This window comes from Nannospalax galili, unplaced genomic scaffold (genome assembly GCF_000622305.1).
Source record: "Nannospalax galili isolate Female #2095 unplaced genomic scaffold, S.galili_v1.0 scaffold78, whole genome shotgun sequence".
Classification (NCBI taxonomy): domain Eukaryota; kingdom Metazoa; phylum Chordata; class Mammalia; order Rodentia; family Spalacidae; genus Nannospalax; species Nannospalax galili.
In genome coordinates, this window is record NW_008343387.1 from 5,717,793 (window position 1) to 5,735,777 (window position 17,985).

Below are 17,985 nucleotides of genomic sequence, written 5' to 3' on the forward strand. Positions count from 1 at the left end.
GGGGCAGGGGGATGGGGGACACGACTTGGGAACCTCAAGAACATCTTTATTTTGCCTTTAACTCTCCGCCTTCTAATTAGAGTTCAGACCTGCCCTGCGCGCCCAAATATCCCTCGCATCTTTACTCTGAAGTCCTCATCTCCACTGGCTGAATCGCAGCCCCATTCTGAACCATTAGCTGGGCCCTTTTCCTTTCGCCTTTCTTTCCTCAGTTTCTCTCTGCAGTCTTTATAAATCTCCCTTGGAGGAGGAACATCCGAGCCGGTGGAAGTCTGAACACAATGCAACCTGAGAATTTCTGTCAGTCTCTGCATATGCTCCTAAGTGCTTTAATCCCAATTAGGGGCGGCTGACACACGGTCCTATTCATTCCCATCAGCTCTTGAATACATTTGCCTAGAAATGAACTTCACAAATAGAGGCACTCCTAAATGTGTCCAACAGCAAGGAAAATCGAATTGAGCGCGGGCTCCTCGGACAGAGGCCGGCAGAGAAGCGCTGAATGTGGAGGTGCCCCAAGACATTGCAATTCAACGGCGCGGCTCCCTGACTTTTCTTTGCACCATGTCAACCGAAAGAACCGAGAAATAAGTTGGGGAACTCCGGGTAAAAGGCAACTTGAGAGGGACTCTGAATACTTTTATTGAGTCGTTTCCAATGGCAGACTTAAAAAAAAAAAACTACAAAAAAGGCACCACAAAACCCACCAGCGGTGTCCGGGCTGCGTCCTTGGCTAAGACTTTGGAGCCGACCGGCCGCCGCGCATCCACCGGCCACGCAATTAAAGGGGAAAAAGACCCCGTCGCCGGCGTGTCATCTGGTGGCGTTCCCAGAGCCGCTCGCCGCCGCCGCCCTATTCAGATCTGGCCTTAATGTCCCACCCGCGCCTTGGAGGCAGCGCAGCTGGTCTGCGTTGACCTGCCTGCCGGGCCAGGGCAGATGCCCTCAGGGGGCGAGTCCCAGGCCACTTCACTTCGGCCGCAGCTCAGCCGAAGACCCGCAGCTCCAGCCTTCTGCCTCCCCCTGAGGCCAGGCTGGCGGCCTGGACTCCGCACCGCTCTTCCATGTCCGGTTGGGGGCTGTGCAGTGTCCTGCCAGGAGTGGCATTGTTTAGTGACTCCAAGACATTCGTGTTCCTAAGGCTCAGGACCCGCGGGGGGCAGCCAACTCCGTCTCCACCGGATCTCAAGTCCAGGGTCTTAGCGCGCGGCTGAAGCACCAGAGAAGTGTGCTCTGAAAGGAGCTGCTCAACTCAGCCCCCGAGTCCTGCGGCCTCTTTCCTTCTGGGCATGAGCCCTCTAGGTCGCACGTGCTGGGCGCCGGGAGCTGGACGCCACACGGGGCTGGGCGGGGTCCGCGGGCCAGGCTCCCAGCCGAGCTCGCGGTGGGACTTAGCTTCCGAGCCCGCCTCCCCCTGAGCGGAGGTACTTAGCATCCTCTCCTCCCTTGTCAACCGGTTATCCCGGCGCGAGCTGTGCCTGCGAGAACCGCCCCCAAAACATGCTAGCCGCACCTCGGTGGAGGAGGGATTTCGCTTTACCAGGGCCTCTGGACGCCCATTTTAAGTACATAAAAAAGCCGAGTGGAATGTTTTGATTGAGTCTCAACATTGTCTTTGAATAAGGCTGAGACCATGTAATTAATGTGTCTTTTTAATAAGGGACAATACGACCGTTCAAGCTATTTAATTTCATTTAATTTTCCATCCCATTTGCTGCACAGCCCGCTTTTACTTTTAACACCCAGCCTTTCACGGCCGATCTTGCTCCACTAGGCACATTAGATTGGTTTCACCCTTGCTTTTTAGGGGAGGAAAAATAAAAGAAAATGTGTTCCTTTCCTCCTTTGTGGACAATTTATTTCACTTGGGGAATTGCAACTCCGAGCCACAGTACAGAATAAAACTCAGCGAGCTGGTATGAACGCCTCTGGCGCAGTCTCTTTCTTCTTGAGAAGCCAGGAATCAGTCACAATTGCCTATATTAATAAATAACTTTCCTCACAGTCGGCCTTTACATGGTCCTATTGATAAAATTGTTCGCGTGTCGTTCACGCTTTTTCACTCGTTAAGGAGGGCTGGGGAGGCGCCCCGAACCCAGGCCCCGCGATCTCCCCTTTCCGCTCGCAGTGCTGGTAATTTAAAATGGGTGTCATCCGGAGTCGCCAGGCCAGAGGTTAGAGGGACATGTTCATGGCTTAAATTTATTGCCCTAGACTCCTCAGAGCCCCTTCCTCTGCTCCTCTCCTCCTCCCTTCCCCCAGCTTTTGCCATTCATAGGCCCCGGGATCAAAGGCTCAGTCCTCTTTGTAGGGCAACCTCCTTCACTCGCAGAGGGGCAACAGGAGGGTTGAGAGTAAAACTTAGGGGTGGTTTCCTCCGAAATGGTTCGGGAGTGACGTTATCTCCTTAGGTGCGGCCACTCCAGGCCCACCCAGTGGCTCTCCAGTGTCCCAGCATGCATGTCTACTGAGGCACGGGAACAGGCACTGCGTCTGTCCTCTGTGTCCCAGCACCTTCTTGATTTGATTTTCTTAGACTCGTGACCTTTGACCCGGCCTGGCTTTCGTCATCGCTACAAACCATAAGTTTCATGGCTTTCAGAATTCTAGTGTTACCGATTTTCCTGAACAATTGGGGTGAACAGTGGAGAGGAAGGCAAGGTACTACTTGCATCCAGCATTCCCACTTTAGATATCAGGATACTGTGGTCCCATGCCGTTCGTGGAAAGTGTTCTGACTCTAGTCTTGGGTGAGTTTTCTGGTACTGCCCAAGATTTCCTACAGAGTGCAGCTGTACTAAGCTTCTTTGAGGGAGGGCAAACAAGCTATAGAGTTGTCACTCCTCTGCATCCTGCAAGCCCTATTAACTAGTCACTTCTACTTGAGGTGACATAACCACACCTTCCTGAGGCAAAGTTACATGGAGAACTAGAGAGGGTGCTGCCTAGGCTCTCTGTTCTACAAAGTCAGGGTGGGAGGACCAGTGCCATTTCAGCCCCATTTTGTGTTGATGCCTGCGGTCGCTGTGTAGGTAGGTGGCCAGTTCTAACAGTGAGTACCAGGTGCCAGTATCTGAGGAGCTAGAATGCCCACCTAGTAGCTTATGGAAAAATTGTCCTCACAGAACTAGATTTCCTTAAAAGAAAAGGGGAGCATTTGGTTAAATTCTGAAATACTTGTCCTATCAGTTCATAAGGGACCATAAAAATTGTTGACCCAAACACCTGCCTTGGCTCTGCAGCTTCATTTTATTGGGATGGCTTTGCTTTTAAAATAAGTAAAATCCAGCTGTTAGTCTCAGGACTGCTTTCTGGTTTAAAACTTCAAAAGGAAAACAAGGTTTGAATTGGTGCCTTGCGGTTAAGGTGGCCAAGATTAATACCCCCCCTTTGCAAGGCTGCAGAGTGGGTCCACCTAGTAGATCCCCTAAGTCCTTGACTTTCCTGCTGCTTCCCATCCAGAGAGAGAGAGAGAGAGAGAGAGAGAGAGAGAGAGAGAGAGAGGGAGAACTAGCTCCGAGTGCCAGGGCAGCAGCAACACTCAGCAGATTGATCGGGAGGTTTCATATTTGGGGTGAAATGGAGCAGAGGGAACAATTAAAGCGGTTCTAAATGGTGGACTGGTCTGAACCCAATACCCTGAAATGGTACTATGGTTGTTATTTAAAAAGTGTAGGTATTTTCTGGTGTTTTCTCATCAAGTACCTGCCTAATTTCTGTTTGGCACACGCCAGAAATCAATAGAAGTTAACAAGCCCTCCAAACAGTCCCCATCTCTTTGTTTAATCTCCTTTACAATAAAGCCAAAGGGAGAGTATTAAAAATCTTTGAAGTAGACCAAGGCTCAAAGGAATCAGCCGAGTAGACTTAAAGTAGTCACTTATTTCCCAAAACTGGTTTGTCGGCGAACAATAAAAGGAAGTAAAATTTATGGAGAAATTATACAGTGGATTTGTCACTTAAAATATCGTAACTGTCTCAGGGACAATACCCCATGCTGAGGATTAATGGTCCCGCCGGACCTTTGATTCACCAGCGCCTTTTCTTCGCCCTTGACAAATTGGATTTTTAGGAATGGGAAGGTCGCCTGGACCATTGTGTGCTAGCCATTCAGAGGCCTCGATTATGCAGGGGGCTGAGGGAACCACTCCATGTGACCCTCTCGGGTGGGACTCTGCAGCTGCTTCACAGCGCAACTCTCTCACCAACTCCGCGCCCTTGCGCTTGCAGTGCCAAAAGGCGCCCACCCCGATTGAAAAGGCGCGGTGCATGCCCGCCGGAGTCACTCCAAGGCGGAGGACACACGTCGGGGCGCGGCTCTTCCTGCAGCACTCGGCTTCGGGTTCTGTCACTCGCGCCCTGCCTGGACCCGGCGCGCGGCGCGCCCGAGCGACTGCCTGGCGGCGGTGGCAACAATGCACGGAACCTCCCGCGCTCCGGCCACAAGCGTCAACGCCGACTGCTGCATCCCGGCGGGTTTGCGCCTCGGACCGGTGCCTGGCACCTTCAAACTGGGCAAATACCTGTCAGATCGCAGGGAGCCAGGGCCCAAGAAAAAGGTACTGTGTTATTACATCTCTGTCCCCTGCCATCCCCCCCGCCCCCCGGCCCAGGAAAGGAACAGAGAGGGGCAGCAGAGAAATGGGGCACCTGCTACTTCCGCAGTGAAGGGCACAGGGATTATTCCTAGCCTGTCTCAGAGAGCTGGACGTGGGCCAGACTGAAAGCTGAAAGGAGAGGCAACAGATCCTGGGTGCAGCACCCACGTTTTTACGTACTCCCCAGCGCTGTGGAGTGCCCTCACCGCGACGAAGGCCCCCAACTCCCAGGTCGGTCCTTGCTTCTTTTCGCAAAGGTACACTTTTCCTGAGACACAGAGTGTGGAGGACTTTTTCCCTCTTCTTCCCTTTTGTATTTAATTTGAGGCTTAAATTTATTTTTAACCATTAAATCCCATTTCCACCGAAAAGAAAATTCTTGTGAAGTTCTCAGTTCCTGGAACATGCCCAGGTTTTTCTATTTGCTTGTAGGTTTGGGGTAAGTGAAGAGAAGATGAGTCAGGAGGTGATTTTGGCTCTAAGAGCTAGGGGTGCCAAACGGGGAGGAGCACCCAGTTGGGGCGTTTACAGCGGCTGTGAGTCCAGGGGCCTAACTTAAGGCCCTAGGGCTAACCTTCCAGCTTTGTGCCCCCAAACACCATCATGATGTAGGACAGAGAGGGGATTTTAGACTCTTGCCTGCAGTGTGTGTGTGTGGGGTGGGGTGGGGTGGGGGAGCAACCAGGAAATGAAGTCAGAAGTGTGGCAGAAAAGGAATGACCGGTTTTAGCAACTGCCTAGAGAGGTAGTTTTGGTGTCCTTAGCTTGCTCCTCTTGCATCGCATCCTAGTCTAAACCCTGTTTTGAAACTTACCACGCCTTTCTCTTTAAGCATAATTTAATTGCTTTTAAATAGCTTGCTAGCTGCAGGCAACACTTCCCCCGAGAGAGAGTGGGCAGGAAGAGCGATGCTCTATGCTCTCGGTCTGATCAGATTTAGGGCTGCTCCCTAAATCGCGAGCGGAGAGAGGTGGGGTAAGGCACAAGGAGCGCCAGCACCAGGTGCTCTGGGAAGATGCCTCACTCAGTCGCTTTTCCCAAGGAGTATGGTAGTGGTGGTGGTGGTGGAGACTGATGTACTGGTCAGCCTTCCCTATTTCTCCATCATCTGAAGCAGGACCCCCAAGGAATTATTCTCCCAGCAACTCAGAGGTGGGAGTTTTCAGTACTTTCTGAATTGGGTGGGGTGGAGGATAAACTTTTCTTCTAGGTTGGGTTGTGGGCCTGGCTGTGGGAAACAACCACAAGCTGCTTGTATTGCAGGTTCGAATGGTGAGAGGGGAGCTGGTGGACGAGTTGGGGGGCTCCCCTCTGGAGTGGATAGGGTTAATCCGGGCAGCCAGGAATCCCCAGGAACAGACTCTGGAAGCTATTGCAGATTTACCAGGAGGACAGGTACTGTCTTGCCCCCTCATCCCTGACAATTTTATCTACCTAACTGTCCCTATGGTGCCCAGGAATTTTAAGAGTAAAGCTCTTTGAAAGGGAAGAGGTCTCACTTAAACATGCCGATGGCTCTCTAAGGAAGACACTTTTGTATTGTTTTGTTGTTTAAAGGATGAAGGAAGGATGAGGTTCCTAGAGATCCAGTAGTTTCTCCTACGGTCACAATGTCAGGATTTGAACCTTCATTCTCAGTTCCATTTTTTTCACCCAGGAAATGACAGAGAACTTTGTATTTCTTGAATCCCAGATCTTCTATCGAGCATTACGAGATGTCCAGCCAGGGGAGGAGCTGACTGTGTGGTATTCTAACTCCTTGGCTCAGTGGTTTGACATCCCCACAACCGCGACTCCGACTCATGATGAGAAAGGTATTGCCTCTAAGAAGGCCTCCCCAATACTGAGGCTGGGCAAGAGTACAGTCCAGTTCTCCAGAGTTGTGGGAGGCAACCCCAGATCTGAAGGGCCCCTTTAAAATCCAGCTGTGTGAAAACTGAATCTATGCTCTCTACATAGGCAGAAAGGGAACTTCACTACTACCACCTTAAAACCATCAGCAAATAGGTGAATAACAATCTGGCCCACGATGGCAGAGAAACATTCCTTATGAACTTCACTGGGTCTTCCTTTCCCACCAAATACCCCAATGACAGTTATTTACTCAATTAAGAACCAACAAAGGAGACTTCATATGTTATATTAGTTACAGCTTGTGTTCAAGAATGTAGCTCAAACCTGGAAAGTTTTCATAAGATGGAAGGGTGCTTTTTCTCCATTGGTTTTCTAGGACAGCAATGTATTTGACATTTTAGAAGCATTATAGTACTTAGAGCAGGTCAGTTGGCAGGTAGTAAGGTCTTTCCATTTAAATAGTATGTATTCATTTCTCCCTACTAAGTCTTCTAAATTGAATCTGGAAAGTATCCCAGTGTCCTCTCAGATTTATTTGATCCCTTCCAAAGCCTAGAACCAATTCATGCAAATTAAGGTGCAGCAACTAAACAGAAACACATTTTCAAGTTTCCCAGAGCACTGAAGAGCACTTCCTGTGGAAAGAAGGCTGGGACATGCTAAAATAGTTAAGGTCTTGATGCCTTTTTCGTGCCTGATAAAGCTTCTGTTGCCCTCTTTTTTTTTCCTTTGGCAACTGTTTTAGCTTCTTCCTAATTTCTCCTAAGAAGCGATTTATTTTTAGACAACAAAAAGTCCTATGAAATATTTTAACACAAACCTCTTCCTGAATTGCTGCTCAACCTTAACCTTTTAGAAACAGGTATAAATTAACAAAATGTGTCAGTTAGGAAACAGTTCCTTCCTGAATGACACAGAATAAGGTTTATTCAGAGCAATGAGTCATCTTATTTCAAAGTGTCACTGTCCTCTGGAAATCAACTCAGTTTTGTGAATAGATTTGTAGGTTCAATATTCAAAAGAATTATCTTAACATAGTTTGTCCCTTGTACCACATTATTAGATTCTTTTGTCAAGTTATTTCAGTAAAGAAATATAACCAGCCTCACAGTGAGAAACTCAAATATTCTACTATACAACAAATTGAAGGATCATTGGCCTTTAAGGGTCAGCCATTTCTACACACAGCACCTTCCCTAGGAAACCATACAAAAGTAACTTCTTTAAGTAGTGACACTTATATTTCTATTTCAGCCAACTAGTTTTATAAATATCGTATGCTGACATAAAAAATAGCCATCATAGCCAGGAGTGGTGGCGCACACCTTTAATGCCAGCATGCAGGAAACAGAGGCAGGCAGATCTCTGTGAGTTCAAGGCCAGTCTGGTCTACATAGTGAGTTCCAGGACAGCTGGGACTCCTGGAAGACCCTGTCTCAAAAGGACCAAAAAGAAAAAAGCCATCATTTTCCTTTTAAGGAAGGTACATGTTATTTTGAACATCATAGCTCTAGATTGCAGAAGATTAAAATCTTTAAAGTTACAGGAGGGGAGAAGGCAAAGTCACTTAGGAAGTGTGTCACTCACTTGGTATGAATTGACTCTTAGAGTCTGCAGAACATGAGAATAATCTGGAAAAGAGATTTATGGAATCAGAAAATACATTTTACTTAAATCTTGGGAAGAGGAAGAAATATATAGGGGTGACACCTATTTTCAAAATATTGGCTAACTTCAGTGGGTTTCAATTCCATAGCTTAAGTGAATTACTGCCCATTGTCTTAAGAACAAAGCTTATTTGGCTTTGCATTGGTTGAGTCATTCTGGGACTGACTCTGAAAATTCCTTGTGAAAAGAGCTGATGAGAGGGAGTTTCTGAACTTAAGAAACTCACCAGGAAAGCTGGGGGATCACTTCTCTCTCAATTTTTAAGTGTTATTTTACATAGATGTTCAATACAAGGTAATAGGAATATTGAAAACGTTTGTATAAGTCTTCAATAAACAATTAGAATAGGGTATTCTGGGAAAATCCTCCCCTCCCTCTCCCTTGAACTCTATTGGAATAAACCGCTTCTCATTTGAACTTCTATCTTTGTTATTTAGGGGACCACTTGCTATATGCAAAGCCAAAAGTTAATATGCAAGAAGGGAAGGGGATTCCCTTCCCTGGAAAATTTTCCCTTTGTGATTTCTGTATCTTTTTATTATTTATTTATTTATTTTTTATATTTTTTGAGATAAGAGTCTCACTATGTAGCCCTGGCTGGCCTGGAATTCACTATGTAGACTAGGCAGGATCCATCTGCCTCTGCCTCCCAAGCACTGGGATTAAAGGCAATCACTACCACACCTAGCTCTGTAGTAATGTTTCAAAAAGTGAGTTCAGTGATTATAAGGAGGAAGAATGTAATTTTCTATTAAATTTTAAGAGACCTACAATGTATTTTGGGTATTTGTTCAATTAACTTCTCTTTTACAGAAACTTTCCTTTTAGTATTATCAGTCAACCACATTTCAAAACAAACCTAACTGTAAGGTTGTTTTGCTATGTACAGAAATACATGGAAATGAGCGTCTATAATCTATTTGGAATCTGTTTTATCCTCATGTCTCTGGATTGTGTTCACAGACCCAGGCAAAAGTAAAAACAGTGCCAATAATATAAAACACATAGAAATTGACAACACACACACACACACACCTCTCCTGGTAGAGAATTATGCACTTTTAAAGCTGAGTATCTATTTCCACTTTTCTCACTTTTATATATTTATAAAATGAAATATAAAGTAAATGATCTTATCCAAGTACTTTTCTAAGCTTGGATTTCTGCAGCTATCTAGGAGTTAATCACCAGGTGAGACAGCTGACAAGGCAGTGCAGCAACAACCTTCTCAGTTATCACCATCCTTTCTAGAGTATCAGAAGGTAGGGTTTCCCCCGCCTCCAATCCAATTAAATGAGGTTAAAGAGGAAATAAAGATGCAAATAATTTTGAAGAATAGCAAATCATAGTCCCTATGTGGTCCTTCAGTTGGTCACGCTTCAGGAAAACCTCAGGCAATGTTTAAGGCTGGGAGGGGGTAAAAAGGGTGGATAGTGGACACAAAAGACATTGTTCTATGAAAAGGAATGATTACATATGGCCCATACATACAGGATATTGTCTCGCCTGGTAATGAGGCGCTCACGACTATTAGATTGGCCTTTGTTCAGTTTTTCCAAACTCCTTGACATACGCCACTTATTCTGCAAACACCAACAGATGGGCAACAGCCACAGCGCAGCCTCACCACTTTATTTAAAGCAACAGCTGCTCTCTGCTACACCCCCCCGCCCCCACCCGCTAGCCTTCCTGAGCACTGGCCTTCCAAAGATTTACTCTGAGGTGTTTGGAGGAAGTCTTTGGAAACCCCGGGGTCACCTCTCTTGCGCTTTGAGTAGTCCTCTGAGGATGGAGAAGGTGACAAGGGTTGCAAGGGTTGGCCGCATAAGTGCTTTGTGGGGTTCTTGATACAGTGGGACTCAGGAATTCTCCCTCCAGGCCCTAAGAATACCTCTGAATCTGCCACACCACTGGTCAAAACCTGGGCTTCGCCTGGTGTCTGTCCCTTTCCTTCTGTTTGGCCTCTCACCCGGTTGCTTTTCCACTTTCTCGCCCAGGGGAGGAGCGCTACATTTGCTGGTACTGCTGGAGGACGTTTAGATACCCCAACAGTCTCAAAGCACACCTGCGTTTCCACTGCGTTGTCAGTGGCGGCGGGACCCGCGCCTTCCTGCACCAGGAGCACGCGGTTCGCCCAGGCGCTGGCCCGGTGGAAGGCGTCGGCCTCTCTCCGAAATCCGCTGCTTTGGACTTCAGCGTGCCGGCCCAGGCAGGCCATTTGAGGCCCCAACTACAGGCCCCTCAGCTCTCCGAGGCCTGCGGGGCGCGGGAGAGCATCAAGCGCGAAGCAGCCTCCGCGCCCCCGTCGCCCCTGGGCAAGTGGGGACCCCCCAAGAAGGGCAAGTCCCAGCCAGAGCGCGCCCTCGATGTGAGCCGGGCAGCCCGACCACACAGCCACTTCCTCGGCTTCGTGGGCGACTCCTCAGCGAGGAGCGGCGGGCTGGCTTTCTACCCCGGCGTGCGCTCCGCTTTCAAACCCGCCGGCTCGGCCCTGGCGGTCTCGCAGGGCGACCCGTACGGAGAGGAGCGCGGCAGCAAGCCGGGGCCCGCCTTGGCCCTGGGCAAGCTGCTGGGCGGGGGTCTGGTGAGCGGGCGCCCCGGCAGTGGGGAGAGCCCGGCAGGCCACCACCACCCCAAGTGTCTGCTCGCGGGGGAGCCGCCGCCGCCAGGCCTGCATTGCCCGGGGACCCTGCGCGGCTTTCCTCTGCTCCCAGGCCACCCGGAAGAGGCTTCGGCCTTTAAGCACGTGGAGCGCGCCCAGCCAGCCGCCGCGCGCTTCGCGCCGCTGCCCGCGCCGGGGCTGCCGCTGGAGCGCTGCGCACTGCAGTCCCTGGATACAGGGCTGAAGGCCTACCCCGCGGGCGAGTGCAGCCACCTACCCGCCGTCATGCCGGCCTTCACTGTGTACAACGGGGAACTACTCTACGGCTCGCCCCCCGCCGCCTATTACCCGCTCAAGCTGCACTTCGGCGGGCTGCTCAAATACCCAGAGACCATCTCTTACTTAAGTGGGCAGGCGGCGGCCGAGCTGGGCTCCCTGGCCAGCATAGACCGTGAGATCGCCTTGCACACGCAGCAGCTGTCGGAGATGGCTTCGGGGAAGGGCCGCGCTCGTCTGGACGCAGGGGCACTGCCTCCCACCGTGGTGGCGCCGGGTGCGGGGGGCGCCAGTGGGAGCACCGCGGCGGGCAAGCCCAAGACCGGCCACTTGTGCCTCTACTGCGGCAAGCTGTACTCGCGCAAGTACGGGCTCAAGATCCACATGCGGACGCACACGGGATACAAGCCCCTCAAGTGCAAGGTGTGCCTGCGTCCCTTTGGCGACCCCAGCAACCTCAACAAGCATATCCGCCTGCACGCCGAGGGCAACACGCCCTACCGCTGTGAGTTCTGCGGCAAGGTGCTGGTGCGCCGCCGGGACCTGGAACGTCACGTCAAATCTCGCCACCCGGGTCAGATACTGCTCGCCAAGGCGGGTGACGTCCCGGGCGTGGAGCCGGGCTATGCCCTGGAGCCCGGGGATCCCGAGAGCGACGACAGTGACGTGGACGTCTGCTTCACGGATGACCAGAGCGATGCTGAGGCTGGGGGCTGCGGCGAGCGCGAGTCCTAAAGTATTTTCTGGGGAAGGGGCAGGGGCAGGGGCGTGACGGAGAGGGCAGGGACATGGGCAGTGCGGGCAGATACCCTGAAGGGGAGAAGAGGGGCCAGGCTGACAAGGCCATTCTCAGGAAGGTGTCGGATTTGAAATAGCTATCCTAATTCTGGGGTGGAAACTCAGCCAAGTTCAAATGTGGCTCAAAGGAATTAATTCAGTCACCTGAACAGCCGGTGGTGGGTAGGTCCTGGCTCCGCAGGCCTCTGGGCTCCTTGGATAGCCTCTCCTCCCGCAAGTAGTCTGCCTCTTGGGGTTCAAGATCACATTGGTAACAGTATCTTACGCCCCCTAGGGCGCTGATCTTAACTTCACGTGTTTTTAAAACGTTCTTTTCGTTGAAGGAAACTGCCTTTTGAGAAGATGTTTTGTATGAATTTTACCTTAGCATTTCACTGCATGGGCAAAACAGTGGATGTTTCCGTTTCCTTCTGTCAAAGACTACTTGCTATGTTGAATATACTGTGGTAGCAGAAGTACAAATTGATCAAGTTGCAATTATTTATGAGAATTATGATAAATGTAAAATAACGCATGAATCTAAGAGCATTCATATAATTTTAAAGAAAATATCATATTTGGTAGAGTTCAGATGTGTATGTTGTTTTATAATGAATGATGTACAGTGGACACAGTACTTTGGTCTTGGTTCCATTTTGTGCAATCCTTAAGGAAAATAAAGAATACAAATGAAATCCCAACTACTTGGCAACTTCAGAAGATCCTTTAAAGAAGTATTAATTTGAAAACAACTTTTGAAGAGACTTCACAATATGTTAAATCACAGAAGACTTATTCATAGGATTAGGCTTAAGGTTGTAACAGTGCAACTATCACTTTCAATATGCTCATCTCACAGATTCCAAGATAGCGGCAAAACCTAATGGTTTCTAAAGTCATTGTTAATCAGACCATGCTTTTTTTTTTTTTTTTTTTTTTTTTTTTTTTTTTTTTTTGGTCTTTTTTAAACAGGGTCTCCCTGTAGCCCCAGCTGTCCTGGAACTCACTATGTAGAGCAGGCTGGCTTTGAACTCAGAGATCCGCTTGCCTCTGCCTCCAGAGTGCTGGGCATTAAAGGCGTGCGCCACCCCGCCCAGCATCAGACCACGGTTTTATGTTTACTTTAAGGACTTTCCAGGAAAAAGAAAACCTGTCACAGATAATTCATTATCAAAAAGGCTTGTGGAATAGTAGAGTCACCACTTCTTTTTGTGTACCATTTTGACAGAGTTTACCTTGGGGATATAAAGGAAATTTCAGTGCTTTTTATGATGCATACATTTTAGTATTCAAAAACGCTAAAGGAGGATCTATTTTGTTGGTGTATAAGTGCCCCCCCCATACCTCTTCCAACAGCTTTGTGCTGTCAATATTGTTTCCATTTTATAGAACAGAAAATTTAACATTTGATCACTGGAAGGCTCATTAGCAAAACAACAAAGTTAGAAGCAATGTCTGGTTTTACAATTCTAGAGAGGATTTTCTGCTTGACAAGTAGAGAATTTGGCCCTTAGTTACGGTAGGTTGTGCTGAAAGCCCAGGTCGACAGCAGTTTTCTCAGGGGTGGATTTAAAGAATTGGTAGGTTACCAGAAGCTCTGGATATGATTCTAATGGTCTCATTCATTGAAGTATGCCCTTTGTGTCCTGAATCCTGAAGGCTTTGCAAGTCTTCATTGTTGTCCCCTAGTTGGAAACATTGCCTTGGTTACTGGGTGGTTGGCACATCACAACCAGGGACATCTGATATCTATTACTGGTAATCTGCAAAAAGATTCCTTTTATGAGAAGTAGTATGTTGGGAATTATAGGTTTTTAGTGTTAGCTGGTCAGAAAATGTTTTGTTGTCTAAGAGAAAGCCCAAAGTGTGGGGGGGGCGGGATTTTGGGTGGGGGGAACAGGAAGAGGGAGAGAGGAGAGGGGGAGAGGGCACAGAAACACACTTGATTAACATATTACCTTTTCTTTGCCAGATTCTTAGGCTACTTGCATTTTTTTCCTTTCAAGAAAGGAGGACTACAGACTCACTCACTTGGTTCAGGGGTGATCATGTCACATAAGATTGGAAGTGAAACATTGGCAGCTGAACTTGGGCTCCCTAAATCCAGTTTTTCACCACCTGCTTAGTTGTTATGGTTCTGTCCTCCATAACAATTATCATTTGAAAGCAGATCCAGCCTTGTAATGGAATATTGAAAAACTTCTGAAATAGGATTTTGTAAGTCCTCAGGGCAAAAGAGAAAGGCTGCCCAGATTTGAAACATGGAAAATATTCTATCAGCTATAAAACTGTTGCCTGCACCTCATTTCTTAACTCAGTTCTAAGTCCTGTAACTCTTATTTTGTGGGAAAATAGCCAATAAATAAACAAGAATAGCTTAGTTAAATGAATACACTGAGAGTTGATACTGATTTAATGAAACAAAACCCTAGCTACCTGTTTCTCCCATCTACCAGATGTTATTAGAATAGAGTCTAACAAAATAAAAATTAAACAGAAAGTTACAAGACTCTTGATTGCAGGTTGCTTGTAATTCTCAATCAGATGACTAGGACAACCTCTGTATTTGTTCATGCATTTGCATTCTAACGTACATAGATAATGTCATTATTTTAGTTCAATCTTAAAGTCAATTGGTGATATACAATCAGCTGAATTATGCTTTCTTAGATTTTTATTTATTTTTATTTTATGTGTATGAGTGTATTGTCTTCATGTAGGTAGGTGCACCTATGTTGTGCAAAGCCAAAGGGGGCCAGAAGGAGGCTTAGGAGTCCCTGGAACTGGAGTTAGGATTGGTTCTTAGATGCCATGTGGATGCTGGAAATTGAACCTGGGTCTTCTGTAAGAGCAGCCGGTGCTTTTAACCACTGAGCCATCTCTCCAACACCGTTCTTGGATTTAAGAGGTTTTTTTTAGTCAGGATTTTGTTTTGTAGCTTGGCTGGAGTTGAACTTTGAACTGGGGCAGTCCTCCTGTTTCAGTTTCCCTGGTGCAGACTCTCCTCCACCTAATAGCTCTCATCTTGGTGACCACAGCTCACTCTGAAGTCAATGTTGAAGGCTTTGGATATTTCCTATATTCTAACAGAATATTTTGCACCAAAAATAAAAATAGAGCAAAACAAAACAACTGAGGGCAATTAATGATTGCTTAGTTCTAGTTAATTTGGACACTTAAAAGTTTTGCTAACAAATAAATCAGAAACACCTGGGTTTTAGCTTGGTCTGTTGGCCCAGGCTTTCTCTTGCCTCAGTTTCTTCATTTGTAACACAGGCAAAATAAGCAATGACTGGTACTTGTGAACTTTATATGCAGTGATTCGAGTAAGTTGCTTAGAACCACTATGGAGGCCCAGAAAATTCTCAAAGTAACTCTAGCAGACTTCAATGCCTTCGTTTAGAAGATATTACCCTGAGGATAGTAGGGTGAATGCAGGTTTTATAACCACCAGTGCCTTTTGCAGGTCGTGCTTCTTGGTTCACTTCTAGCAACTGATGAACTCCCATCAACTTCAGTAAATAAAGGCTTTCTAGACTTGGTAAGGAGAAACTTCTTAAGATCATTTGTCAGGTTCTTTCCATTTTAAGCTCAGATACTGGTTCCAAAGGCTAGTGGCCTGGAAATAATGGTGTTTTCTAGCCACTAATTTTGAAAAGTTTGGCAGGGCATTGAGGGTAGTGCTTAAAGAGAAGCATGCCAGAGAAGAACCAAGAATCCAAGAAGTGCAGTTTTCCTCAAAGCTTTAGCCACACTGGGAAAGGGTTTCTATTTGGGGAGTCTAGGCTCTGAACAAGTGAGTGGTTAGCGTTTTGGCCATCCAAACAGTGAGGTGGCTCATTCCAGAGTCCAGAGGGCGGTCATTGCCTTTATTCTGAGAACCCCATTGGTTCATCCCCTCCAGCCGGGGCTATTATTTGTGGCAGACTGGCAGTGCTATCTTCCTGGGGCCGGAGCTAGGGCGGCACCGCCGGAGGTATGGTGATGCTCCCCTGACTCTGCCACTCAGTGGCAGTCAGCTTGTGGCGCCCCAGCGACTGGGTTTCGCTCTTTGCGGGATCGGAAGTTTCCAGGTTCTAGATTGGCCAGCTGGAATGGGAGTTTCTCTGCGTTTGGAAGCTCAGTCTCAGAGCCCCGGAGCAAAGACTCAGAAATCACTGGCAGCCCAGTTCGGTCCCACTTTGCCCTGCTGGGCTGGGAACTGCAGCCGCGCACCGTCTCCCCGCGCCCTAGCCGTCTACCGGCTCCCCAAAGGGAATAGGGCAGAAGTACTGACGCCTTGGGGTCAGATGTGACCCTCAGCCACCCAGGTGTGAGCTGCGCATGGAGTACTCATCAGTAGGCGCAGCCGAAGTGTTTAGTTCCTGGAGCTCTGGGCTCGCTTGGTCGGAGCTGGGCGACCTTCTCACAAGAGATGAAAGGAGAGCTTCTATCATCTGCAACTATGGTTTAACTCAAATTAGGGGAAAACGTTAATGCCTTTGACTTGGAACCAATCCAAGGGTCCTGCGAAAAGGGACCAAGATTAGGTGGATTACGTGCAGACCTATAATTATTTTAAAGATATTGATTTTATTACAAGTGCAAGATGTTATTTAAACTTTAGCATTTCGTGTAAATAGCAGATAAAAACGAAAGGGCAAGTTCATAAAAAAAAATGTAAAAGTCCTATCATCAAATGGAGATTTTTTTATTTGAGTTTAAAAGGTATGTTAAAAGGGAAATCTTTTTAAATAGCGAAGAAATTATTTACAATAAAATACATTAGTTATCTAAATTTCATAAGGCTTCACCTTTTCCCTATTCATAAACACTTTTTCATAAGTTGGTATTGTAGGAAATAGCTGCAAATATTCATTTCCTAGTTTATTATTATTGTCATTATTTTTTCTTTTTAAAAAATATTTTATTTTTTATGTGCATGAATGTATTGCCTGCATGTATGTGAGAGCACCCGTGGAGTGCCGTGGAGGTCAGAAGAGAGCTTTGGATTCCCCTGGAACTGGTGTTAGGGATGGTTGTAGCCACCATGTAGGTGCTGGGAATCGAACCCGAGTCCTCTGCAAGACCAATCAGTGCTCTTAACCTCTAAGCCCCTCTTTTGTCTTTTGGAGACAGGGTTTCTTTGTAGCCCCAGCTGGCCTGGAAATCACTGTGTAGACCAGGCTGGCCTCAAACCCACGAAGATCCACCTGCCTCTGCCTCTGCCTCCCAAGTGCTGGGATTAGAGGCAGTCACCACCACATCCAGCTTTATTTCTTATTTTTAATGTTGGTAGCATTATAACGTTCTTGAAAGTTACTTTAAGTAGAGGGTTATTTAAAACCCAATGTTCCATGGCAAATCATATTCGAATGGGAGACACTCAAATACAAAATAGAAAGCCTTGGGTGGAAATGTCTTATATTACCGGAGACACATCACTGAGAGATGGATGAGAGATGCAATAGCAGATGGCTTTACATAAGACAGTGAAGGTCAAAGGTTTCTTTAATTTTTTTTTTCATTCACCAGGGGGAAAAGGCAGAGAGATAAGATTTATATTTGACACTGAGCAGTTGATTCCTATATTATCACCTCTAGGAAAACAAAGACATGACCATGTCAAATTCAATTCAAATTCATTAACTTGGGGCCATTGGACCACAGCAATATGCATCTGTGAGCAACAAAATGCTTTCAGGTATGCTAAAAGTCACTCCAATGAGAAGTGAGTCAGTGTGGGCTGTTGTATTTTATAAGCTTATTTGTGATTTTCAGAAACAGGAAAAAGAAATGTCTTAGCAATCAGTAATGTAGAGAGAACACACAAGGAGCTTATGATAGACTTTCTGAATTATTTAAAACTAATATACTGAAATATGGCCCCAGGGTACTGTTTGCCATCTATAGGTATTTGCACACACAATATTCCCTTTGTTTGCAAAACTCAGCTCATGTACTAATGACTTGAATTGGTGATTTGAGGCTTCATGATTTTTATGATGGTCAATGTTCTCATAAAAATGAGGAAGTTGGGGCTGGCAAAATGGCTCAGTAGTTAAGAGCACTAACTGCTCTTGCAGAGAACCTGGGTTCAATTCCCAGCACCCACATGGTGGCTGACAACTGTCTGTAACTCTAGTTCCAGAGGAATCCAATGCTCTTTTCTGACCTCTAAGGGCATTGCATGATATGGGTGCACTTACACACATGCACAGGCAATACACT

At 47.1% G+C, this 17,985-nt stretch overlaps 1 protein-coding gene across 1 annotated transcript; it reads left to right on the forward strand.

Annotated features, from left to right (window-relative positions):
* The first annotated feature begins 4,269 nt into the window (after nt 1–4,269).
* On the forward strand, nt 4,270–11,733 carry Prdm13 (PR/SET domain 13). Its single transcript, XM_008839633.1, is given in 5 exon segments — nt 4,270–4,291; nt 4,294–4,559; nt 5,862–5,993; nt 6,292–6,412; nt 10,118–11,733. Coding segments are annotated over 5 exon segments (2,157 nt in total).
* Nucleotides 11,734–17,985: the final 6,252 nt, after the last annotated feature.